Here is a 27,902-nt window from a genome sequence, read left to right as displayed (position 1 = left end):
AGATGCATCCTCCCTCCACATGTCCAACATCAAGTCTTTAAATACTGTCCTATCACAGATGTGCTGACATAAAGACGAGGTCCACTTTGCAAAATGAGCAAGTATTCATGTTTTTAACAAGAATAAGAGGAAATATCCTCACACTTTACATGTTAGCACTGGTGTTGTTTTTGTGAGTCACCCACAACAACACGAGTGATGACGTCACAACTATTGTCCACTTAAATAATTGTTTGCAACAAATGTTAATGTTGACTGATGGTTGCAGTCCTAGTCAACATAACCAGGGAGATGTTAATGTTGACTAATGGTTGCAGTCCTAGTCAACATAACCAGGCAGATGTTAATGTTGACTGATGGTTGCAGTCCTAGTCAACATAACCAAGGAGATGTTAATGTTGACTACTGGTTGCAGTCCTAGTCAACATAACCAGGGAGATGTTAATGTTGACTAATGGTTGCAGTCCTAGTCAACATAACCAGGGAGATGTTAATGTTGACTGATGGTTGCAGTCCTAGTCAACATAACCAGGGAGATGTTAATGTTGACTAATGGTTGCAGTCCTAGTCAACATAACCAGGGAGATGTTAGTGTTGACTAATGGTTGCAGTCCTAGTCAACATAACCAGGGAGATGTTAATGTTGACTGATGGTTGCAGTCCTAGTCAACATAACCAGGGAGATGTTAATGTTGACTGATGGTTGCAGTCCTAGTCAACATAACCAGGGAGATGTTAATGTTGACTGATGGTTGCAGTCCTAGTCAACATAACCAGGGAGATGTTAATGTTGACTAATGGTTGCAGTCCTAGTCAACATAACCAGGGAGATGTTAATGTTGACTAATGGTTGCAGTCCTAGTCAACATAACAGGGAGATGTTAATGGCGTGGTCGGCGTGCCTCCTGCAGGAATAGGGTGTATGGCCCGGCCTCGAAGGCAGCGGCAGGTGAGTAGATTGCCCAGCTGGGGCTGGTTATCTAATCACCTGTCGAACTTATTAGCAGCAGCCGGTCGAGACACGTTGTTGGAGTTGGAGCAGAGCAAAACACATACTGGAGAGCAGAGACACGCCGGACTGAAAAGTCTGAGATATATACGGCTGTATGTCAATAAAAGACTTGATCCAACCTGACTAACGGGCTCACCAAGATCTGTCGTCATCAGGAGAAGACACCACAAGAGGGAAACCTCTACAGAGATATTTCACTAGTTTGCTTTGTCACTTATTAGCCATATCATGCAAAGTTAGTAATTAGTCTATTTATACCTGCATTGTCCTTTCCATCCTTACACTTTCCATCATTGTAACTGAGCTACTGTGTTGAACAATTTCCCTTTTGGATCATTAAAGTTTGTCTAAGTCTCAGTCTCAGTCTAAGTCGCCGTGGATGTTTTGTCCTTTGGATTGGTTTAGCATCTTCAATGCACAAAATGAATATTGTTCATATCATGCTTCGGACCTGTTGTGGCTTCATGTTGTGTTGTATTGATGTCTGAATATTGTTCATATCATGCTTCTGACCTGTTGTGGCTTCGTGTTATGTTGTATTAATGTCTGAATATTGTTCATATTATGCTTCTGACCTGTTGTGACTGCGTGTTGTGTTGTATTAATGTCTGAATATTGTTCATATCATGCTTCTGACCTGTTGTGACTGCGTGTTGTGTTGTATTAATGTCTGAATATTGTTCATATCATGCTTCTGACCTGTTGTGTTGTATTAATGTCTGAATATTGTTCATATCATGCTTCTGACCTGTTGTGGCTTCATGTTGTGTTGTATTAATGTCTGAATATTGTTCATATCATGCTTCTGAGGAGTTGTGGCTTCATGTTGTGTTGTATTAATGTCTGAATATTGTTCATATCATGCTTCTGAGGAGTTGTGGCTTCATGTTGTGTTGTATTAATGTCTGAATATTGTTCATATCATGCTTCTGATGAGTTGTGGCTTCATGTTGTGTTGTATTAATGTCTGAATATTGTTGATATCATGCTTCTGACCAGTTGTTGCTTCATGTTGTGTTGTATTAATGTCTGAATTTTGTTCATATCATGCTTCTGACCTGTTGTGGCTTCATGTTGTGTTGTATTAATGTCTGAATATTGTTCATATCATGCTTCTGACCTGTTGTAGCTTCATGTTGTGTTGTATTAATGTCTGAATATTGTTCATATCTTGCTTCTGACCAGTTGTGGCTTCATGTTGTGTTGTATTAATGTCTGAATATTGTTCATATCATGCTTCTGACCTGTTGTGGCTTCATGTTGTGTTGTATTGATGTCTGAATATTGTTCATATCATGCTTCTGACCTGTTGTGGCTTCGTGTTGTGTTGTATTAATGTCTTAATATTGTTGATATCATGCTGCTGACCTGTTGTGGCTTCATGTTGTGTTGTATTAATGTCTGAATATTGTTCATATCATGCTTCTGATGAGTTGTGGCTTCATGTTGTGTTGTATTAATGTCTGAATATTGTTCATATCATGCTTCTGACCTGTTGTGGCTTCATGTTGTGTTGTATTAATGTCTGAATATTGTTCATATCATGCTTCTGAGGAGTTGTGGCTTCATGTTGTGTTGTATTAATGTCTGAATATTGTTCATATCATGCTTCTGACCTGTTGTGACTTCATGTTGTGTTGTATTTAGGTTGTGTCACTTTCTGTGTGTTCAGTTAGAGAATTGTGAATAGTGTTTAGGGTTAAATCCTCCTGGTTGTGTGTGTTGGTGTTGGAGGAACTTGCAAGGACTGAAGTGCTGACAAAGACGCCGTGCCTGAATGCACCGTCAGTGAGGTTGAGTTCTGGGTTCTGGCTGTGAAGACTGGAGGGATTCTGTTCTGTTCTGCTGCCCTAAAAAGCTGCAATCATCGATTTTCCGCGGTTTTCTCCTGAACACGTGGTCCAGTAATCAGGGCTCCCTTCCCCACCAGATCGATCACTATTGATCCGCCAGGCTGAGGTGTGTGTGTGTGTGTGTGTGTGTGTGTGTGTGTGTGTGTGTGTGTGTGTGTGTGTGTGTGTGTGTGTGTGTGTGTGTGTGTGTGTGTGTGTGTGTGTGTGTGTGTGTGTGTGTGTGTGTGTGTGTGTGTGTGTGTGTGTGTGTGTGTGTGCAAGGTTGGAGCGTGCTTTATGACAGTTGAAGAAGAAAGGGTGTAGTAGTGGGAGAAGATGTCCTCCACATACAGTACATGTCTACAGAAGATGTCCTCCACATAGAGTACATGTCTAGTAGTGGGAGAAGGAAGAGTCCATGTTTGAGTCCATGTGTCAGCAGGAAGAAGAGGACAGAAGATTTGATTGAAGACTTTCCAAGAAGAAGAGTAAGGAGATGTGATCAATATGGACGTAGAAGAAGAGAGGAGGCTACGCCGGATAGTCGAACCTCAGATTCAGGAGGAACAGTGTGGTTTTCGTCCTGGTCGTGGAACTGTGGACCAGCTCTATACTCTGGGCAGGGTCCTTGAGGGTGCATGGGAGTTTGCCCAACCAGTCTACATGTGCTTTGTGGACTTGGAGAAGGCATTCGACCGTGTACCCCGGGAAGTCCTGTGGGGAGTGCTCAGAGAGTATGGGGTAACGGACTGTCTGATTGTGGCAGTTCGCTCCCTGTATGATCAGTGTCAGAGCTTGGTCCGCATTGCCGGCAGTAAGTCGGACACGTTTCCAGTGAGGGTTGGACTCCGCCAAGGCTGCCCTTTGTCACCCATTCTGTTCATAACTTTTATGGACAGAATTTCTAGGTGCAGTCAAGGCGTTGAGGGGATCTGGTTTGGTGGCTGCAGGATTAGGTCTCTGCTATTTGCAGATGATGTGGTCCTGATGGCTTCCTCCGGCCAAGATCTTCAGCTCTCACTGGATTGGTTCGCAGCCGAGTGTGAAGCGACTGGGATGGGAATCAGCACCTCCAAGTCCGAGTCCATGGTTCTCGCCCGGAAAAGGGTGGAGTGCCATCTCCGGGTTGGGGAGGAGATCTTGCCCCAAGTGGAGGAGTTCAAGTACCTCGGAGTCTTGTTCACGAGTGAGGGAAGAGTGGATCGTTAGATCGACAGGCGGATCGGTGCGGCATCTTCAGTAATGCGGACGCTGTATCGATCCGTTGTGGTGAAGAAGGAGCTGAGCCGGAAGGCAAAGCTCTCGATTTACCGGTCGATCTACGTTCCCATCCTCACCTATGGTCATGAGCTTTGGGTCATGACCGAAAGGACAAGATCACGGGTACAAGCGGCCGAAATGAGTTTCCTCCGCCGAGTGGCGGGGCTCTCCCTTAGAGATAGGGTGAGAAGCTCTGTCATCCGGGGGGAGCTCAAAGTAAAGCCGCTGCTCCTCCACATCGAGAGGAGCCAGATGAGGTGGTTCGGGCATCTGGTCAGGATGCCACCCGAACGCCTCCCTAGGGAGGTGTTTAGGGCACGTCCGACCGGTAGGAGACCACGAGGAAGACCCAGGACACGCTGGGAAGACTATCTCTCCCGGCTGGCCTGGGAACGCCTCGGGATCCCCCGGGAGGAGCTGGATGAAGTGGCTGGGGAGAGGGAAGTCTGGGCTTCCCTGCTTAAGCTGCTGCCCCCGCGACCCGACCTTGGATAAGCGGAAGAAGATGGATGGATGGATGGATGGAAGAAGAGTAAGGAGATATGGATGTGTTTGCATCTCCATCTTCTTTTGTTTTCTCAATTGTTTTCATTGCCCTCAGATTGATAGCCTCCCTTATTGATTGATAGCCTCCCTTATTGATTGATTTCATGGAACGTTTATTCAATTGGTGCAACTTTGCCAGAATCTCCTGCGGCCGTCTGCACGCCAACTCAATGGTCCCTAATGTAATGACCAGTGCTAATATAGTCACCAATTAATATTAATATAGTCATCATTTAATGTTAATATAGTCATCATTTAATATGTTTTCAACTACTTTGGGCTTGCGGCCATTTCAGGATGCCAACACCATTCGGCTTCTCCTCCTTTCCCATCCCAGCCTCCGCCATGTGACGTTTACCTGCAGGGTCAGCACATATTGCAGATAATCAATAGTTGTATTTGAAATGCTGGCCCTGGACAATGAATAGGACCGCAGGGAAGTGAGAGAGGGAGCTTCTCATTAAAGCGTCCTCTCTGGAGAGCAGAAGCAAAGCCTTAGCAGCCTCATTACCAAATGGGCCTTGCTGACGTCCTACATGGCGTCCACTTGTCTTCATGTGTCAACAACACCCGCTATGAAGTCATGACCTCCTTCTGTGCACGCCATCATTTAGGACTTGCCGCTCCCTACGATGGCAGCATTGAGGGCCACAGGCCAATGCTTAGTCAAACTTCTTGCACTGAGGGCCACATACTGAAAAATCAAAGAAGAATGATATTTCTAGATACTTTTTTTAAATGAACAAGTCTGTTGTGTGCATAAATGTATACAGCAATGCTGTCAAAAATATCAACCACAAAATCCTGCATCTACACCAATGAATCACACAATTGATTAGTTTATCCGCGGATGGTTAGCTGGTGTCTATGGCAAGGACCAAGGTTGTTATATCCTGCTAAAGCATCCATCAGCACTAACATGCTGTGCTCAATCCTCCATTGGCCTCCAAAATACAACCTGACTGGACTTTAGACTACAAGCAAAGTTTTGAGCAAACAAATGACTGTCAAGACTTGGTCCTGGATCTTTGCTTTTCCGGGATGCAACGGAAAGTTGGCTCGGGCGAGACGGGAATGAAGGTACATGATTTATTAATACATCAAAAAAAAGTACAAACGAAAAGCGCGCACAGTGGCGGAGAATAAACTATGAAACCAAAAAGACTATAAACATGGAACAAAAACTTACTTGGCTTGGACAAAAATAGTTGCTTGAGGAATGGACATGGAAAGAATGGACAGAGCATAAATGTGGTGAGGTCGTCAGGACGAACAACAGAAAATGAAAAGCTTAAATAACAGACATGATTAACGAAAGCAGGTGCGTGACTCAAAACGTGAAACAGGTGCGCGACGTGACAGGTGAAAACTAATGGTTGCTATGGTGACAAACAAGAGTGCACAATGAGTCCAAACGTGGAACAGGTGAAACTAATGGGTAATCATGCAAACAAGACAAGGGAGTGAAAAGCCAGAAACTAAACAAAACATGACTTCAAACAAAACATGATTACACAGACATGACAATGACATGCAAACAAATGAAATTGCATTTGTGCACAAATATTGTGGTCTTTTTTTCCAGGTCATTTCATTCAGGCAAGCGAGTAAATAAATAATCATCATGATTTGTCATTCATTCTTAAGTGGTTTAAAAAAGAAAGCACTAATTCAAAGAAAAAGTTTTCTGTTATTTTTGTCATCTGTTTTCCCCGTTTTGGCCGTTTTTGAATGTGTATTTGTTGTGTGTGCCATGCAAATGTGAAAACTACACAATAAAAATACTTCTCTCTCTCAGTTGTTCTCACTGGACATTTTATTAGGCACACCTGCACAATCCAATTACAAACCCCGTTTCCATATGAGTTGAGAAATTGTGTTAGATGTAAATATAAACGGAATACAATGATTTGCAAATCATTTTCAAGCCATATTCAGTTGAATATGCTACAAAGACAACATATTTGATGTTCAAACTCATTAAAAAAAAAAAATTTTGCAAATAATCATTAACTTTAGAATTTGATGGCAGCAACACGTGACAAAGAAGTTGGGAAAGGTGGCAATAAATACTGATAAAGTTGAGGAATGCTCATCAAACACTTATTTGGAACATCCCACAGGTGTGCAGGCTAATTGGGAACAGGTGGGTGCCATGATTGGGTATAAAAGTAGATTCCATGAAATGCTCAGACATTCACAAACAAGGATGGGGCGAGGGTCACCACTTTGTCAACAAATGCCTGAGCAAATTGTTGAACAGTTTAAGAAAAACCTTTCTCAACCAGCTATTGCAAGGAATTTAGGGATTTCACCATCTGCGGTCCATAATATCATCAAAAGGTTCAGAGAATGTGGAGAAGTCACTGCACGTAAGCGGCATGGCCGGAAACCAACATTGAATGACCGTGACCTTCCATCCCTCAGACGGCACTGTATCAAAAACCCACATCAATCTCTAAAGGATATCACCACATGGGCTCAGGAACACTTCAGAAAACCACTGTCACTAAATACAGTTGGTCGCTACATCTGTAAGTGCAAGTTAAAGCTCTACTATGCAAAGCCAAAGCCATTTATCAACAACACCCAGAAACGCCGCCGGCTTCTCTGGGCTCGAGATCATCTAAGATGGACTCATGCAAAGTGGAAAAGTGTTCTGTGGTCTGACGAGTCCACATTTCAAATTGTTTTTGGAAATATTCGACATCGTGTCATCCGGACCAAAGGGGAAGCGAACCATCCAGACTGTTATAGGCGCAAAGTGTAAAAGCCAGCATGTGTGATGGTATGGGGGTGTATTAGTGGCCAAGACATGGGTAACTTACACATCTGTGAAGGCACCATTAATGCTGAAAGATACATACAGGTTTTGGAACAACATATGCTGCCATCTAAGCGCCGTCTTTTTCATGGACGCCCCTGCTTATTTCAGCAAGACAATGCCAAGCCACATGCAGCACGTGTTACAACGGCGTGGCTTCGTTAAAAAAAGAGTGCGGGTACTTTCCTGGCCCGCCTGCAGTCCAGACCTGTCTCCCATCGAAAATGTGTGGCGCATTATGAAGCGTAAAATACGACAGCGGAGACCCCGGACTGTTGAACGACTGAAGCTCTACATAAAACAAGAATGGGAAATAATTCCACTTTCGAAGCTTCAACAATTAGTTTCCTCAGTTCCCAATCGTTTATTGAGTGTTGTTAAAAGAAAAGGTGATGTAACACAGTGGTGAACATGCCCTTTCCCAACTACTTTGTCACGTGTTGCTGGCATCAAATTCTAAAGTTAATTATTATTTGCAAAAAAAATAAAGTTTATGAGTTTGAACATCAAATATGGCTTGAAAAGGATTAGCAAATCATTGTATTCCGTTTATATTTACATCTAACACAATTTCCCAACTCATATGGAAACGGGGTTTGTAGAAAAATATGCCTTTGGGTGCTTTATCAATATGGCAACATGTTTATTTATGTTATTATTATTATTATTATTGTCAAGTTGTAGAGTTTGCAGTGGTCATGTAATATTTTATCTCTCAATGTGATGCACTCAAAACTACAATACTGCATGCTAACTGTAATATGTAACATGTGTACTGTGTTTGGGTAAAGTGTGCACCAGAAGGAAGAGAGAGAAGAAAGTCAGTTTGGAGTGAAGATGAATCTCTTTGAAAGTTCATCTCATTTCATTGATGGTCAAATGGATGATCTGCACATGTCAAATAAGACCACAATGCAGGCCACACTTGTGTGTGTGTGTGTGTGTGTGTGTGTGTGTGTGTGTGTGTGTGTGTGTGTGTGTGTGTGTGTGTGTGTGTGTGTGTGTGTGTGTGTGTGTGCAGACGGTGAACTAACCGCACCGTGCTGCTGCTAGTGGAGGTCTGCAGGACGGAGGGCTGAGGTGGGGCTTTGTGTGCGGTGAGGCGGGCCCTCTCTCGCCCTGGACGGACTACTGCAGGCGAGAAAGAGTTTGTTGTCAATCACTGTGTGTCACACATCTACGCTTCTTGATAGTATTGATGAGATGCTGTAGTAGAAGACCCTCCCACCTGCACCCACCATCAGCCCGCCGCACAAATGCCCCAAATTGATGAAGGGTTGTATTATTTGCAACATTCCTTGGAGTGGTGAATGGAAAGTGTGTCTGGGTAATGGCTCGTATCGTCTATAAAAACTCTCGTCTTATTGGCTTTTCTTTTTTATGCTTTCTCCGTTTTTCCTTAGCGTTTCTTTCAATACAAATTAAGATTGAAACGGCTCATTTGGCCCCAGAGATGTCCATGTCAGCTAATATTCTAAATGCACATCCAAAAAGTGTCAACACCCAATAGGGCTGTGAATCTTTGGGTGTCCCACGATTCGATTCAATGTCGATTCTTGGGGTCACGATTCCATTCAAAATCGATTTTTTTTCGATTCAACGCGATTCTCGATTCCAAAAGGATATTTTCCCGATTGAAAAGGATTGTCTATTGATTGAATACATTTATTTATTTATTTATCATTGAATACATAGGATTTGAGCAGGATCTACCCCAGTCTGCTGACATGCAAGCAGAGTCAAAAGCTTTTATAATTGTAAAGGACAATGTTTTATCAACTGATTGCAATAATGTACATTTGTTTGAACTATTAAATGAAGCAAAAATATGAATTCTTTTATCTTTGTGCAAATATTGGACACAGTGTGTTGTCAAGCTTATGAGATGTGATGCAAGTGTAAGCCACTGTGACACTATTCTTCTTTTTTATAAATGTCTAATGATAATGTCAATGAGGGATTTTTAATCACTGCTATGTTGAAATTGTAACTAATATTGATACTGTTGTTGATAATATTCATTTTTGTTGCTTTGTTGTGTGTGGTGTTTGTGTCTCCTCTCAATTGTTCTGTTTATTGCACTTCTGAGTGTTGCTGGCTCGGCTTTGCTTTTGGAGTTGGATTGCATTGTTATGGTATTGCTGTGGATTGTTTTGTTGGATTGATTCATTTAAAAAAAAATTAAATTAAATCAAATTTCAAAACTAAATAAATAAATAAATAGATAAATAAAAAATCGATTTTTAAAAAAGAGAATCGATTCTGAATCGCACAAGGTGAGAATCGCGATTGAAATTCAAATCGATTTTTTTCCCACACCCCTAATACCCAAATTAAAACATATATGTGTGCAACAAAATTGACAATAGGTAAACTATAATTGGTGCAGGTTTGGGTTTTACATTTTCTAACAACAAGAATACACAACATTATTTAAAAAAAAAAAAAAAAAGAAAGAAATAACTAACAGATATACACATTATTCATGATCTTTTGGGCTCTTAAAGAGTAACAGAGAATTAAATTGTAAAAAGTAATACAAAATGATTGAATTTAATGGAACTGTTCCAAGTAATGATATAGAAAACTAATATGATGGAGAAATAAATGAAAGATAATATGCACAAAAGTGAATGTAAGGTCCTGATGCCTGTTCCAAATAACCATAGAGAACTCATTTGACAGAGAAATAAACTCAAATTAAAAAATATTTGCACAAAAGTTATTCAATTGAATGCACCTTTTTGCTATACCTCTTCCAATAAAGGACTTAAATCATCAAACGGCGTTGAATGAAAAGACCTAACTGTAATAAACTTGCTGTATTTTACTGATGCCCACATGGAGTCAGAGCCTTTACTTTGACAGGCACAGGAAGTGTTGAGCTGACTCCACATTCAGAAGGTGAAATTAGAAATGAATCCAAATGACATGCAAAGTGTGAAGTCATTTGCTGCATATGAAGTCATGTCAGAATTTGCTGCACATGAAGTCATGTCAGAATCACAATTATCTCAAAATATTATTTTCTGTTCACGTCATGAAAGTTCATGCAAATATTTGATTAAAGGGTTGTTTTGCTACGGAACTCTGCCAAGGTCGGCCTTATATACTCACACATATATATATATATATATATATATATATATATATATATATTTTATAGTCACATGGCCATGATCATGTGTGTTTAGAGGGACAGGAAGTAGACACAGATGTGTTGGTCCACAGCCAGACGTCAAATATATTACATTATATTATATATATATATATATATATATATATATATATATATACAGTGGTGGTCAAAAGTGTGCATACACATGTAAAGAACATCATGTCATGGCTGTCTTGACTTTACAATAATTTCTATTTGTTTGTGATGTAGTGATTGGAGCACATACTTGTTGGTCACAAAAAACGTTCATGAAGTTTGCTTCTTTGATGAATTTATTATGGCTCTACTGAAAATGTGAGGGTGAAAAGTATACATACAGCAATGTTAATATTTGCTTACATGTCCCTTGGCAAGTTGACCTGCAATAAGGCGCTTTTGGTAGCCATCCACAAGCTTCTGCTTGACCACTAAATGTGTTGCTTTTCTCACATGGACTTGTTTCTTCAGCATTGTCCACACCTTTAAGTCAGGACTTTGGGAAGGCCATTCTAAAACCTTCATTCTAGCCTGATTTAGCCATTCCTTGACCACTTTTGACATCATTGTCCTGTTGGAACACCCAACTGCGCCCAAGACCCAACCTCCGGGCTGATGATTTTAGCTTGTCTTGAAGAATTTGGAGCTAATCCTCCTTTTTCATTGTCCCATTTAAAGCAGCAGTTGTATTGGCAGCAAAACAGGCCCAGAGCATAATACTATTTCAGTGCCCCTCCTGACAATCTCCCGGGGAAACCATTCCCCCGAAATTGTCCCGATTTTCACCCGGGCAACAACATTAAGGGTGTGGTGTGATGTCACTGCCTTTAACGTCCTCTACAACCTGTCGTCGTGTTCGCTTCTTCACCATACAAACAGCGTGCCCGCCCAGTCACATGTTGTATGAGGCTTCTGCAGACACACGTAAGTGACTGCAAGGCATACTTGGTCAACAGCCATACAGGTCACACTGAGGGTGGCCATATAAACAACTTTAACACTCTTACTAATATGCGCCACACTGTGAACCCACACCAAACTAGAATGACAAACACATAATGGGAGAACATCCGCACAGTAACACAACATAAACACAACAGAACAAATACCCAGAACCCCTTGCAGCCCTAACTCTTCCGGGCTGCAATATACAACCGCGCTACCACCAAACTCCGACCCCCCCCCCCCCCCCCCACTCCGCCCACCTCAACCGAAGCACGGAGGGGGGAGGGGGGGGTTGATGTGTGGGGGCGCAGGTTTGGGGGGGGGCGGAGTTTGGTGGTAGCGCGGTTGTATATTGCAGCCCGGAAGAGTTAGGGCTGCAAGGGGTTCTGGGTATTTGTTCTGTTGTGCTACGGTGCGGATGTTCTCCCGAAATGTGTTTGTCATTCTTCTTTGGTGTGGGTTCACAGTGTGGCGCATATTAGTAAGAGTGTTACAGTTGTTTATACGGCCACCCTCAGTGTGACCTGTATGGCTGTTGACCAAGTATGCGTTGCATTCACTTACGTGTGTCTGCAGAAGCCTCATACAACATGTGACTGGGCCGGCACGCTGTTTGTATGGTGAAGAAGCGAACACGACGACAGGTTGTAGAGGACATTAAAGGCAGTGACATCATGACAGGTTGTAGAGGACATTAAAGGCAGTGACATCATGACAGGTTGTAGAGGACATTAAAGGCAGTGACATCATGACAGGTTGTAGAGGACATTAAAGGCAGTGACATCATGACAGGTTGTAGAGGACATTAAAGGCAGTGACATCATGACAGGTTGTAGAGGACGTTAAAGGCAGTGACATCATGACAGGTTGTAGAGGACGTTAAAGGCAGTGACATCACACCACGCCCTTAATGTTGTTGTCCGGGTGGAAATCGGGACGAATTCGGGGGAATGGTTGCCCCTGGAGATTGTTGGGAGGAGCACTGAAATTAGTGAGTCTCCCGGAAAAATCGTGATGGTTGGCAAGTATGTTGCTAGGGTGGGAGAACATTCAAAGAAGGTGAATTCATTCAAAAGTGCATGTTAGATTTTTTAAGAAATCTTTTCTTGCGACCCAGCCTCATTCAGTTTCTGCATCCAGTGGCCCCCAGGTCTATTGACTTTGAGACCCCTGGTTTAGATCAGGGACAGGAAGTAGACATGTGTGTTTAGAGGGACAGGAAGTAGACAAGGTATGAAGTAGACAAGGTATGAAGTAGACAAGGTATGAAGTAGACAAGGTATGAAGTAGACAAGGTATGAAGTAGACAAGGTATGAAGTAGACAAGGTATGAAGTAGACAAGGTATGAAGTAGACAAGGTATGAAGTAGACAAGGTATGAAGTAGACAAGGTATGAAGTGCTGGTCTACAGCCAGACGTAGAATAAGGAGGAGGAAATCAGGAAAGAAGCGCAACAAAGAGAGCAGAAGAGAGGAAATCAATAGCGAGTCAGATAAGCCTGAAGGATGTAGACTCACTATAGTCACACATAAAGACTTGTTACAAGACTCACTATAGTCACACATAAAGACTTGTTACAAGACTCACTATAGTCACACATAAAGACTTGTTACAAGACTCACTATAGTCACACATAAAGACTTGTTACAAGACTCACTATAGTCACACATAAAGACTTGTTACAAGACTCACTATAGTCACACATAAAGACTTGTTACAAGACTCACTATAGTCACACATAAAGACTCACTATAGTCACACATAAAGACTTGTTACAAGACTCACTATAGTCACACATAAAGACTATAGTCACACATAAAGACTTGTTACAAGACTCACTATAGTCACACATAAAGACTCTCTATAGTCACACATAAAGACTTGTTACAAGACTCACTATAGTCACACATAAAGACTTGTTACAAGACTCACTATAGTCACACATAAAGACTCTCTATAGTCACACATAAAGACTTGTTACAAGACTCACTATAGTCACACATAAAGACTCACTATAGTCACACATAAAGACTCTCTATAGTCACACATAAAGACTTGTTACAAGACTCACTATAGTCACACATAAATACTTGTTACAAGACTCACTATAGTCACACATAAAGACTCTCTATAGTCACACATAAAGACTTGTTACAAGACTCACTATAGTCACACATAAAGACTTGTTACAAGACTCTCTATAGTCACACATAAAGACTTGTTACAAGACTCACTATAGTCACACATAAAGACTCTCTATAGTCACACATAAAGACTTGTTACAAGACTCACTATAGTCACACATAAAGACTCTCTATAGTCACACATAAAGACTTGTTACAAGACTCACTATAGTCACACATAAAGACTCTCTATAGTCACACATAAAGACTTGTTACAAGACTCACTATAGTCACACATAAAGACTCTATAGTCACACATAAAGACTCACTATAGTCACACATAAAGACTCTCTATAGTCACACATAAAAACTTGTTACAAGACTCACTATAGTCACACATAAATACTTGTTACAAGACTCACTATAGTCACACATAAAGACTCTCTATAGTCACACATAAAGACTTGTTACAAGACTCACTATAGTCACACATAAAGACTTGTTACAAGACTCACTATAGTCACACATAAAGACTTGTTACAAGACTCACTATAGTCACACATAAAGACTTGTTACAAGACTCTCTATAGTCACACATAAAGACTTGTTACAAGACTCACTATAGTCACACATAAAGACTCTCTATAGTCACACATAAAGACTTGTTACAAGACTCACTATAGTCACACATAAAGACTCTCTATAGTCACACATAAAGACTTGTTACAAGACTCACTATAGTCACACATAAAGACTCTCTATAGTCACACATAAAGACTTGTTACAAGACTCACTATAGTCACATAAAGACTCTATAGTCACACATAAAGACTCACTATAGTCACACATAAAGACTCTCTATAGTCACACATAAAGACTTGTTACAAGACTCACTATAGTCACACATAAATACTTGTTACAAGACTCACTATAGTCACACATAAAGACTCTCTATAGTCACACATAAAGACTTGTTACAAGACTCACTATAGTCACACATAAAGACTTGTTACAAGACTCACTATAGTCACACATAAAGACTTGTTACAAGACTCACTATAGTCACACATAAAGACTTGTTACAAGACTCACTATAGTCACACATAAAGACTTGTTACAAAACTCACTATAGTCACACATAAATACTCTATAGTCACACATAAAGACTCTCTATAGTCACACATAAAGACTTGTTACAAGACTCACTATAGTCACACATAAAGACTTGTTACAAGACTCACTACAGTCACACATAAAGACTCTATAGTCACACATAAAGACTCACTATAGTCACACATAAAGACTCTCTATAGTCACACATAAAGACTTGTTACAAGACTCACTATAGTCACACATAAAGACTCTCTATAGTCACACATAAAGACTTGTTACAAGACTCACTATAGTCACACATAAAGACTTGTTACAAGACTCACTATAGTCACACATAAAGACTTGTTACAAGACTCACTATAGTCACACATAAAGACTCTATAGTCACACATAAAGACTCTCTATAGTCACACATAAAGACTTGTTACAAGACTCACTATAGTCACACATAAAGACTCACTATAGTCACACATAAAGACTTGTTACAAGACTCAGTATAGTCTTAGACCAGTGACGTGCGGTGAGGTTGATGGCTGGTGAGGCACTGACTTCATCACAGTCAGATTTACAAACATATGAACCCTAAAGAGTATCTTATTCACCATTTGATTGGCAGCAGTTAACGGGTTATGTTTAAAAGCTGAATTGGGGGTTAAATCACCAAAAATGATTCCCGGGCGCGGCGCCGCTGCTGCCCACTGCTCCCCTCACCTCCCAGGGGGTGATCAAGGGGATGGGTCAAATGCAGAGGACAAATGTCATTACACCTAGTGTGTGTGTGACAATCATTGCTACTTTAACTTAACTTTAACTTTACACATACAAACTGTAGCACACAAAAAAGCACATTTAATAAAAAAACGTTATTATGGTCTTACCTTTACTTATAAAATAAATCCATGAGCCGCTATTGTGCTGGATTAATGAACCCCCTGACGAGAGTGTTATATCAACTAAAGCCCTCACTTCAACTTTCCACGTGCAAGATTGAATCTATTTAAAAAAGTGTAACCGAGGGTTTATAAATGTGGCCTATACTGTATGAAACTACAAAATAACAAACACGGAGACTCCAGTTTACACGAGGACCACTTTATTTACCTTCTTTCAAAAACTTCCGCTCCACTCCAACGTGTCGTCACTTCCGCTCTAAGCGCCTTCAAAATAAGAGCTCAAGGCATATACTGTATAACAGCGCATAACAGGAACTTAACATCACAAAGAGGAAAGCCCATAAAAATAGGCTACAAAAGTTATTTAATAAGAAGCCAAAAAGTGCAAAAACAATAATGTTTGTGTTGGAGGAGTTGTGAATTAGGTACACCTGCAGTCTGCAGGTGTACCTAATGTTGTGGCTCTACAGTCATTCACAACTCCTCCAACACGAACATTATTGTTTTTGCACTTTTTGGCTTCTTATGAAATAACTTTTTTAAATAGATTCAATCTTGCACGTGGAAAGTTTAAGTGTGTGTGTTACGGCTACTCTTGCGTTCAAAAAGTTCGAAAAAATAAAAATAAAGTAATGCAGAGTAGTCCTGAGGAGGAGGTGTTTGACTCACTAAATTCCTTAATAAGCACTCGCGGAGATATGTCGAGATTCCAAATGATCATAATTTATTTTCACAAACAAAACATATTGTCCGTGGTTGACTTTCAAAATAATCAAAATAACTTATTTAGTGTGGCTTCAATATAATTTAGCGTGGCTTCCAAATACTTTAGCGGTAAACAAACTGTTTCACTCCTGACTCCTTCAACATGATAGACAGACAAACTGTCCCGTCTTCTTAATTATAGGAGGAGGAAGTGGCTCACCTGTAGGAGCGAGAGCAGCTGAAGACAATCAGTCAATCACAATGAAATATAAAACATCCAATAATTCATCAACATCATCATTGACATTATTTGATTTCATTGTCAAAACAATTAATAAATAAATAATATAGATAGGCTCCAACAGTGGGCTTTAGTTGATATGTCAGCGGTTGCCTTGCATTCTACAGCGGGGGTGCAGGAGGCAGGATTACTGCGAGCCTCAGCCAGTGCGTCTTTTGCAGCCATTTTATGATCGCTCAGCACAAGAAATACTTGACACACATACAGTTGTTGACAAAATACACTGTACATTATATACCTCAGCTAACTAAACTATGGAAATGTATAATATAATTCATATAGCAATACAGTCTCACTGCACAGCAGGCCAGCAGTTAGTCGCGTCATTGCGCAATCCATGTTGAGGCACTGAGTGACGTGCCTCAACTGGCTGCTGATCACCGCACCGTCTCTGCTCAGTATTTGAACGGCAAATGTGAAAATTCCGCGATTTTGAATAAAAAATAATCTAAAACGGGTGAAGTTAAATGGAAAATAACTTTATAGTATAATCACTGGATACATATAACAATTTAATTAAAAAAAAATATTCTTAAATTTTTTTTGTTTTCGTGATGGCAGGTGAGGCCCTGCCTCACCTGCCTCTAGTGACTGCACGTCACTGGTTTGAATGGGCACTATGTTTACTTGGTACTATGTTTACTTAGCACTATGTTTAAATGGGCACTATGTTTACTGGGTACTATGTTTACTTGGTACTATGTTTACTTGGTGCTATGTTTAAAAGGGCACTATGTTTACTGGGTACTATGTTTACTTGGCACTATGTTTACTGGGTACTATGTTTACTTGGTACTATGTTTACATGGGCACTATGTTTACTTGGTACTATGTTTACTTGGTACTATGTTTACTGGGTACTATGTTTACTTGGTACTATGTTTACTGGGTACTATGTTTACTTAGTACTATGTTTACTTAGTACTATGTTTACATGGCACTATTTTACATGGCATTATGTTTACTTGGCAGGATGTGTTTCCAAAGCACTTCCAGGTCCTTCTGTCTTTAGTGAAGTGAATTATATTTATATAGCGCTTTTTTCTAGTGACTCAAAGCGATTTATAGTGAAAGCCAACATCTAAGTTCCATTTAAAGCAGTGTGGGTGGCACTGGGAGTAAAGTGTCTTGCCCAAGGACACAACGGCAGTGACTAAGATGGCGGAAGCGGGGATCGAACATGGAACCCTCAAGTTGTGGTTCCCCACAACTGTTAACTTTAGTGTAGTGTGGTCCCCACAACTGTTAACTTTAGTGTAGTGTGGTCCCCACAACTGTTAACTTTAGTGTAGTGTGGTCCCCACAACTGTTAACTTTAGTGTAGTGTGGTCCCCACAACTGTTCACTTTAGTGTAGTGTGGTCCCCACAACTGTTAACTTTAGTGTAGTGTGGTCCCCACAACTGTTAACTTTAGTGTAGTGTGGTCCCCACAACTGTTCACTTCAGTGTAGTGTGGTCCCCACAACTGTTAACTTTAGTGTAGTGTGGTCCCCACAACTGTTCACTTTAGTGTAGTGTGGTCCCCACAACTGTTAACTTTAGTGTAGTGTGGTCCCCACAACTGTTAACTTTAGTGTAGTGTGGTCCCCACAACTGTTAACTTTAGTGTAGTGTGGTCCCCACAACTGTTCACTTTAGTGTAGTGTGGTCCCCACAACTGTTAACTTTAGTGTAGTGTGGTCCCCACAACTGTTCACTTTAGTGTAGTGTGGTCCCCACAACTGTTAACTTTAGTGTAGTGTGGTCCCCACAACTGTTCACTTTAGTGTAGTGTGGTCCCCACAACTGTTCACTTTAGTGTAGTGTGGTCCCCACAACTGTTAACTTTAGTGTAGTGTGGTCCCCACAACTGTTCACTTTAGTGTAGTGTGGTCCCCACAACTGTTCACTTTAGTGTAGTGTGGTCCCCACAACTGTTAACTTTAGTGTAGTGTGGTCCCCACAACTGTTAACTTTAGTGTAGTGTGGTCCCCACAACTGTTCACTTTAGTGTAGTGTGGTCCCCACAACTGTTCACTTTAGTGTAGTGTGGTCCCCACAACTGTTAACTTTAGTGTAGTGTGGTCCCCACAACTGTTAACTTTAGTGTAGTGTGGTCCCCACAACTGTTAACTTTAGTGTAGTGTGGTCCCCACAACTGTTAACTTTAGTGTAGTGTGGTCCCCACAACTGTTAACTTTAGTGTAGTGTGGTCCCCACAACTGTTCACTTTAGTGTAGTGTGGTCCCCACAACTGTTAACTTTAGTGTAGTGTGGTCCCCACAACTGTTAACTTTAGTGTAGTGTGGTCCCCACAACTGTTAATCACAGACTTGCCTTTGCTTACCTAAAAGATGTTGTTGGCAGCAGATGACTTTCTGCAATGTCTTTCTTCCTCTGTCTCCCTCAGACTTATCAATTATTAAGGTGGTTATTGATCCTTTCACTGGCCTGCCTTTATCACACAGACCTGGCTGCCTTCACTCAATCAATGGCCTCTCACAGCCTGCATGTGCTGCTCTTATATGCCTTCTCACAGCAGGCTCACTGCATGTGCTGCTCTTATATGCCTTCTCACAGCAGGCTCACTGCATGTGCTGCTCTTATATTCCTTCTCACAGCAGGCTCACTGCATGTAAATAAATAAATGATAAATGGGTTGTACTTGTATAGCGCTTTTCTACCTTCAAGGTACTCAAAGCGCTTTGACACTATTTCCACATTTACCCATTCACACACACATTCACACACTGATGGAGGGAGCTGCCATGCAAGGCGCTAACCAGCACCCATCAGGAGCAAGGGTGAAGTGTCTTGCTCAGGACACAACGGACATGACGAGGTTGGTACTAGGTGGGGATTGAACCAGGGACCCTCGGGTCGCGCACGGCCACTCTCCCACTGCACCACGCCGTCCCCACATCATGTTGTTCATTACAACAACATCATGTTGTTCATTACAACAACATGATCTTCTTAACAACATCATGTTGTTCATTACAACATCATGTTGTTCATTACAACATCATGTTGTTCATTACAACACCATGTTGTTCATTACAACATTATGTTGTTCATTACAACATCATGTTGTTCATTACAACAACATCATGTTGTTCATTACAACATCATGTTGTTCATTACAACAACATCATGTTGCTCATTACAACAACATCATGTTGTTCATTACAACAACATCATGTTGTTCATTACAACAACATCATGTTGTTCATTACAACATCATGTTGTTCATTACAACAACATCATGTTGTTCATTACAACATCATGTTGTTCATTACAACATCATGTTGTTCATTACAACATCATGTTGTTCATTACAACAACATCATGTTGTTCATTACAACATCATGTTGTTCATTACAACAACATCATGTTGCTCATTACAACAACATCATGTTGTTCATTACAACAACATCATGTTGTTCATTACAACAACATCATGTTGTTCATTACAACATCATGTTGTTCATTACAACAACATCATGTTGTTCATTACAACATCATGTTGTTCATTACAACATCATGTTGTTCATTACAACATCATGTTGTTCATTACAACAACATCATGTTGTTCATTACAACATCATGTTGTTCATTACAACAACATAATGTTGTTCATTACAACAACATAATGTTGTTCATTACAACAACATCATGTTGTTCATTACAACAACATCATGTTGTTCATTACAACATCATGTTGTTCATTACAACAACATAATGTTGTTCATTACAACAACATAATGTTGTTCATTACAACAACATCATGTTGTTCATTACAACAACATCATGTTGTTCATTACAACATCATGTTGTTCATTACAACATCATGTTGTTCATTACAACATCATGTTGTTCATTGCAACATCATGTTGTTCATTACAACATAATGTTGTTCATTACAACATCATGTTGTTCATTGCAACATAATGTTGTTCATTACAACAACATTATGTTGTTCATTATAACAACATGATCTTCTTAACAACATCATGTTGTTCATTACAACATTATGTTGTTCATTACAACATCATGTTGTTCATTACAACACCATGTTGTTCATTACAACACTATGTTGTTCATTACAACATAATGTTGTTCATTACAACAACATTATGTTGTTCATTATAACAACATGATCTTCTTAACAACATCATGTTGTTCATTACAACAACATCATGTTGTTCATTACAACATCATGTTGTTCATTACAACATCATGTTGTTCATTACAATAAATAAATATATGCTTCCACATGTTTTTGTCAATTCCACTTTTGAATTGTTTGGTTAATTACGTTCTTGTCATGACATCATAGCGCCACCTGCTGTACAAGAGTGTGAGACAAAGTTCATGGAACTCCTTCACAGACTCATCACTTTGAATTTACAGTCATTTCATGCCATATTACAAGGGACTGTGATGACAGTATTTTATTGTGAAATATTATTTGTTGTGATGTTACAGTACATTGTGATGACAGTATTTTATTGTGAAATATTATTTTGTTGTGATGTTACAGTACATTGTGATGACAGTATTTTATTGTGAAATGTTATTTGTTTTAATGTTACAGTACATTGTGATGACAGTATTTTATTGTGAAATATTATTTGTTGTGATGTTACAGTACATTGTGATGACAGTATTTTATTGTGAAATATTATTTGTTGTGATGTTACAGTACATTGTGATGACAGTATTTTATTGTGAAATATTATTTGTTTTAATGTTACAGTACATTGTGATGACAGTATTTTATTGTGAAATGTTATTTGTTTTAATGTTACAGTACATTGTGATGACAGTATTTTATTGTGAAATATTATTTGTTGTGATGTTACAGTACATTGTGATGACAGTATTTTATTGTGAAATATTATTTGTTGTGATGTTACAGTACATTGTGATGACAGTATTTTATTGTGAAATATTATTTTGTTGTGATGTTACAGTACATTGTGATGACAGTATTTTATTGTGAAATATTATTTGTTGTGATGTTACAGTACATTGTGATGACAGTATTTTATTGTGAAATATTATTTGTTGTGATGTTACAGTACATTGTGTTGACAGTATTTTATTGTGAAATATTATTTGTTGTGATGTTACAGTACATTGTGATGACAGTATTTTATTGTGAAATATTATTTGTTGTGATGTTACAGTACATTGTGATGACAGTATTTTATTGTGAAATATTATTTGTTGTGATGTTACAGTACATTGTGATGACAGTATTTTATTGTGAAATATTATTTGTTGTGATGTTACAGTACATTGTGATGACAGTATTTTATTGTGAAATGTTATTTGTTGTAATGTTACAGTACATTGTGATGACAGTATTTTATTGTGAAATATTATTTGTTGTGATGTTACAGTACATTCTGATGACAGTATTTTATTGTGAAATATTATTTGTTGTGATGTTACAGTACATTCTGATGACAGTATTTTATTGTGAAATATTATTTGTTGTGATGTTACAATACATTGTGTTGACAGTATTTTATTGTGAAATATTATTTGTTGTGATGTTACAGTACATTCTGATGACAGTATTTTATTGTGAAATATTATTTGATGTGATGTTACAGTACATTGTGATGACAGTATTTTATTGTGAAATATTATTTGATGTGATGTTACAGTACATTGTGATGACAGTATTTTATTGTGAAATATTATTTGTTGTGATGTTACAGTACATTCTGATGACAGTATTTTATTGTGAAATATTATTTGATGTGATGTTTCAGTACATTGTGGTGACAGTATTTTATTGTGAAATATTATTTGTTGTGATGTTACAGTACATTGTGGAGACAGTATTTTATTGTGAAATATTATTTGTTGTGATGTTACAGTACATTGTGATGACAGTATTTTATTGTGAAATATTATTTGTTGTGATGTTACAGTACATTGTGATGACAGTATTTTATTGTGAAATATTATTTGTTGTGATGTTACAGTACATTTTGATGACAGTATTTTATTGTGAAATATTATTTGTTGTGATGTTACAGTACATTGTGTTGACAGTATTTTATTGTGAAATATTATTTGTTGTGATGTTACAGTACATTGTGATGACTGTATTTTATTGTGAAATATTATTCGTTGTGATGTTACAGTACATTGTGATGACAGTATTTTATTGTGAAATATTATTTGTTGTGATGTTACAGTACATTGTGATGACAGTATTTTATTGTGAAATATTATTTGTTGTGATGTTACAGTACATTGTGATGACAGTATTTTATTGTGAAATGTTATTTGTTGTAATGTTACAGTACATTGTGATGACAGTATTTTATTGTGAAATATTATTTGTTGTGATGTTACAGTACATTCTGATGACAGTATTTTATTGTGAAATATTATTTGTTGTGATGTTACAGTACATTCTGATGACAGTATTTTATTGTGAAATATTATTTGTTGTGATGTTACAATACATTGTGTTGACAGTATTTTATTGTGAAATATTATTTGTTGTGATGTTACAGTACATTCTGATGACAGTATTTTATTGTGAAATATTATTTGATGTGATGTTACAGTACATTGTGATGACAGTATTTTATTGTGAAATATTATTTGATGTGATGTTACAGTACATTGTGATGACAGTATTTTATTGTGAAATATTATTTGTTGTGATGTTACAGTACATTCTGATGACAGTATTTTATTGTGAAATATTATTTGATGTGATGTTTCAGTACATTGTGGTGACAGTATTTTATTGTGAAATATTATTTGTTGTGATGTTACAGTACATTGTGGAGACAGTATTTTATTGTGAAATATTATTTGTTGTGATGTTACAGTACATTGTGTTGACAGTATTTTATTGTGAAATATTATTTGTTGTGATGTTACAGTACATTGTGATGACAGTATTTTATTGTGAAATATTATTTGTTGTGATGTTACAGTACATTGTGATGACAGTATTTTATTGTGAAATATTATTTGTTGTGATGTTACAGTACATTGTGATGACAGTATTTTATTGTGAAATATTATTTGTTGTGATGTTACAGTACATTGTGATGACAGTATTTTATTGTGAAATATTATTTGTTGTGATGTTACAGTACATTGTGATGACAGTATTTTATTGTGAAATATTATTTGTTGTGATGTTACAGTACATTGTGGTGACAGTATTTTATTGTGAAATATTATTTGTTGTGATGTTACAGTACATTTTGATGACAGTATTTTATTGTGAAATATTATTTGTTGTGATGTTACAGTACATTGTGATGACAGTATTTTATTGTGAAATATTATTTGTTGTGATGTTACAGTACATTGTGATGACAGTATTTTATTGTGAAATATTATTTGTTGTGATGTTACAGTACATTTTGATGACAGTATTTTATTGTGACAATCCTAGTGAATTTTGCAGGTGTTGTAATTTTAGAGCTTTTACTAGTGTGGGCTGTTGAAGGAAGGCAGCGTGCGGTTATTGCGTCTTTCAGCTCTGATAGGAGTTTGATTGATACGAGTATTGATTGATACGAGTATTGATTGATACGAGTATTGATTGATACGAGTATTGATTGATACGAGTATTGATTGGAGTGGCAGGTCTAAAAGGGAGCGTAAGATCAGGGTCTCCCACACAAAGGTGGTCCCCCAGCAGCCCAGCATGTCTACAGTCTGGTAGGGAGCGTGAGAGAAAGGTGACTAGTGGTTAGAGTGTCCGCCCTGAGATGGGTAGGTTGTGAGTTCAAACCCCAGCTGAGTCATACCAAAGACTATAAAAATGGGATCCATTACCTCCCTGCTTGGCACTCAGCATCAAGGCTTGGAATTGGGGGTTAAATCACCAAAAATGATTCCCGGGCGCGACCTCCGCTGCTGCTCACTGCTCCCCTCACCTCCCAGGGGTGATCAAGGGTGATGGGTCAAATGCAGAGAATAATTTGACAATCATGGGTACTTTAACTTGAACTATAGTTTGTATTATCATGAAATAATTGTTTTGGTGAAAACCAAGGGCCAGATGGCTTTGTTGAAGTTAATGAATTAATCTGGTCCCCTTACTTGGAGACCAGGGTTAGTTAATGAATGAATCTGGTCCCCTTACTTGGAGACCAGGCTTAGTTAATGAATGAATCTGGTCCCCTTACTTGGAGACCAGGGTTAGTTAATGAATGAATCTGGTCCCCTTACTTGGAGACCAGGCTTAGTTAATGAATGAATCTGGTCCCCTTACTTGGAGACCAGGGTTAGTTAATGAATGAATCTGGTCCCCTTACTTGGAGACCAGGCTTAGTTAATGAATGAATCTGGTCCCCTTACTTGGAGACCAGGCTTAGTTAATGAATGAATCTGGTCCCCTTACTTGGAGACCAGGGTTAGTTAATGAATGAATCTGGTCCCCTTACTTGGAGACCAGGCTTAGTTAATGAATTAATCTGGTCCCCTTACTTGGAGACCAGGGTTAGTTAATGAATGAATCTGGTCCCTTTACTTGGAGACCAGGGTTAGTTAATGAATGAATCTGATCCCCTTACTTGGAGACCAGGGTTAGTTAATGAATGAATCTGGTCCCCTTACTTGGAGACCAGGGTTAGTTAATGAATGAATCTGGTCCCCTTACTTGGAGACCAGGCTTAGTTAATGAATGAATCTGGTCCCCTTACTTGGAGACCAGGCTTAGTTAATGAATTAATCTGGTCCCCTTACTTGGAGACCAGGCTTAGTTAATGAATTAATCTGGTCCCCTTACTTGGAGACCAGGCTTAGTTAATGAATTAATCTGGCCCCCTTACTTGGAGACCATGGTTAGTTAATGAATGAATCTGGTCCCCTTACTTGGAGACCAGGCTTAGTTAATGAATTAATCTGGTCCCCTTACTTGGAGACCATGGTTAGTTAATGAATGAATCTGGTCCCCTTACTTGGAGACCAGGGTTAGTTAATGAATGAATCTGGTCCCCTTACTTGGAGACCAGGGTTAGTTAATGAATGAATCTGGTCCCCTTACTTGGAGACCAGGCTTAGTTAATGAATGAATCTGGTCCCCTTACTTGGAGACCAGGCTTAGTTAATGAATGAATCTGGTCCCCTTACTTGGAGACCAGGGTTAGTTAATGAATGAATCTGGTCCCCTTACTTGGAGACCAGGCTTAGTTAATGAATTAATCTGGTCCCCTTACTTGGAGACCAGGGTTAGTTAATGAATGAATCTGGTCCCCTTACTTGGAGACCAGGGTTAGTTAATGAATGAATCTGGTCCCCTTACTTGGAGACCAGGGTTAGTTAATGAATGAATCTGGTCCCCTTACTTGGAGACCAGGGTGATAAATGTTGATTTGGGTGCTTTTAGCAGGACTGTCCAAGTTTGGTTGTAAAGAAAGAGTCAAGTCTTACCGGCCAACCTCAGGGCCGACATCCTCTGGAACTCTGGCTCCTGCAGCCACTTCCACATCCTCCTGAAGGTCTCCCGGCCGGATTTAAGCTTACTCCAGGGTTTGGGGTTCCGCAGCAGGTCTGAAAGAGTCCCCTGCGAGCGGCTCAAGATCCTCTGAGCGAAGATGGCCTGCGGGATGGAATATCTTTTCAATTCGGCCGTTATCCTCTGAGCCACTTCCTTGGTGTTGATTTCCTCCGCCTGGATCCCCGAGCCCGCCACCCCTTGCCCGCTGGCGTGGCCGTGGTCCCCCAGCATCACGCCAGGCTGAGAGTGAAGGTGGCTGTGCGGGTGGTGGTGGTGGTGGTGGTGGTGCATCACGCCGTGGCCGTGGTTGCCTAAACTCCTGGCCAGGTGCTCGTGTTCGCTCCGGGACAACATGGCGGCGTGAGACTGGAACCCTGACACGGGAGACAGCATCTTGGCCTCGACAGAGAGGTGGGTGCTGGGACCGTAGGACTGCTGGGGGTGGTGCAAAGAGCCGTGGCCCATGTCTTTGGGGTAGTGATTGTAGAGGGGGGCCAGGTGTCCACGGTGGTCCTCCCGCATCAGCGTGAAGCTGCCGCTGACGTTCCCGGAGGAGAGTCGCTGGTGCGAGTGGAACTTCTCCGTGGACATGGGAGGCAGGTGGTGCTGCAGCGGGGCCAGGGTGGTGTAGGTGCTGCTCTCACACATGCTGATGGACGGGTGCAGGTGTCCAGACACATCACTCCTGTAGTCCCCGCCCGAGCCCTCCAGGATGGAGGTCATGCCAGAGACGGCGGCGGGCGCGGGGCCGTGCGCCAGCAGGTTCCGCGGAGCAGAGCTGGGGGAAGGCGAGCTCATGAGGTCTCCCACCTGGGAGTGGGAGGAGATGCTGTGGAGATGCTCCATGGTGAGCTTCCCTTCTCACTCGCTCTTCCAGAACCTTCTGGAGTGACGCAATCACCACAGCCCAGCCATTGATTGTTGATGGTTCCGGTCCGGCGTGGAGGACTTCTGGTGCTCCCGCGCATGCACGCAGGAGAAGCTCGTCCTCGCAGCTCGTGCCGCTTTTAGCGCGCAATGTGTCTGCGCGCGGTTTTATCTCATCTCTGCTCTCAGCGCCGCGAGCACACGCGTGTCAGAGGCGTGGACGCGCATCCGCGTGCTCGGAGCCAATGTACGCGCACAGACAACCGCGCCGCTCTCTCCAGGCATTCTTAACCGATGTTGTGTTTATTTCATCATAATAATAATAATAATAATAATAATAATACATTTGATTTGGTACAGCGCTTTTCAGAGTACTCAAAGACGCTTTACAGGAAAAAATATAAAACAGTTCAAAGTAACAATATAAAATACAGGAAATATAAAAGCAGTACATAGTAAAATACATAATAATAATACTGGACAGACACACTTATTTGATATTAGTTTAATGCACACATTCTACTAAAGTTACTTACATTTATAATTGCTATAAGTATATATAATGCACACATTCTATTAACATTACTTACATTTATTTTTGCTATATAAGTATATATAATGCACACATTGTACTAACATTACTTACATTTATATTTGCTATAAGTATATATAATGCACACATTCTATTAACATTACTTACATTTGTATTTGCCATAAGTATATATAATGCACACATTGTACTAACATTACTTACATTTATATTTGCTATAAGTATATATAATGCACACATTCTACTAACATTACTTACATTTATATTTGCTATAAGTATATATAATGCGCACATTGTACT

General features: G+C 39.8%; 1 protein-coding gene across 1 annotated transcript in view; it reads right to left on the bottom strand.

The window, feature by feature from the left end:
• LOC133618949 (one cut domain family member 3-like) overlaps positions 1–27,902 on the bottom strand; it is a 56,651-nt gene that overhangs the window by 8,379 nt on the left and 20,370 nt on the right. Inside the window, exon 2 of the mRNA XM_072915160.1 lies at positions 26,119–27,042. Coding sequence (XP_072771261.1) covers positions 26,119–27,042 — 924 coding nt within the window. The remainder of the gene's footprint in view (positions 1–26,118; positions 27,043–27,902) is intronic.

The sequence above is a fragment of the Nerophis lumbriciformis genome, linkage group LG19 (assembly GCF_033978685.3).
Source record: "Nerophis lumbriciformis linkage group LG19, RoL_Nlum_v2.1, whole genome shotgun sequence".
Lineage (NCBI taxonomy): Eukaryota > Metazoa > Chordata > Actinopteri > Syngnathiformes > Syngnathidae > Nerophis > Nerophis lumbriciformis.
Note: the sequence above shows the minus strand (reverse complement) of the source record. Positions and strands in the feature narration are given on the sequence as shown.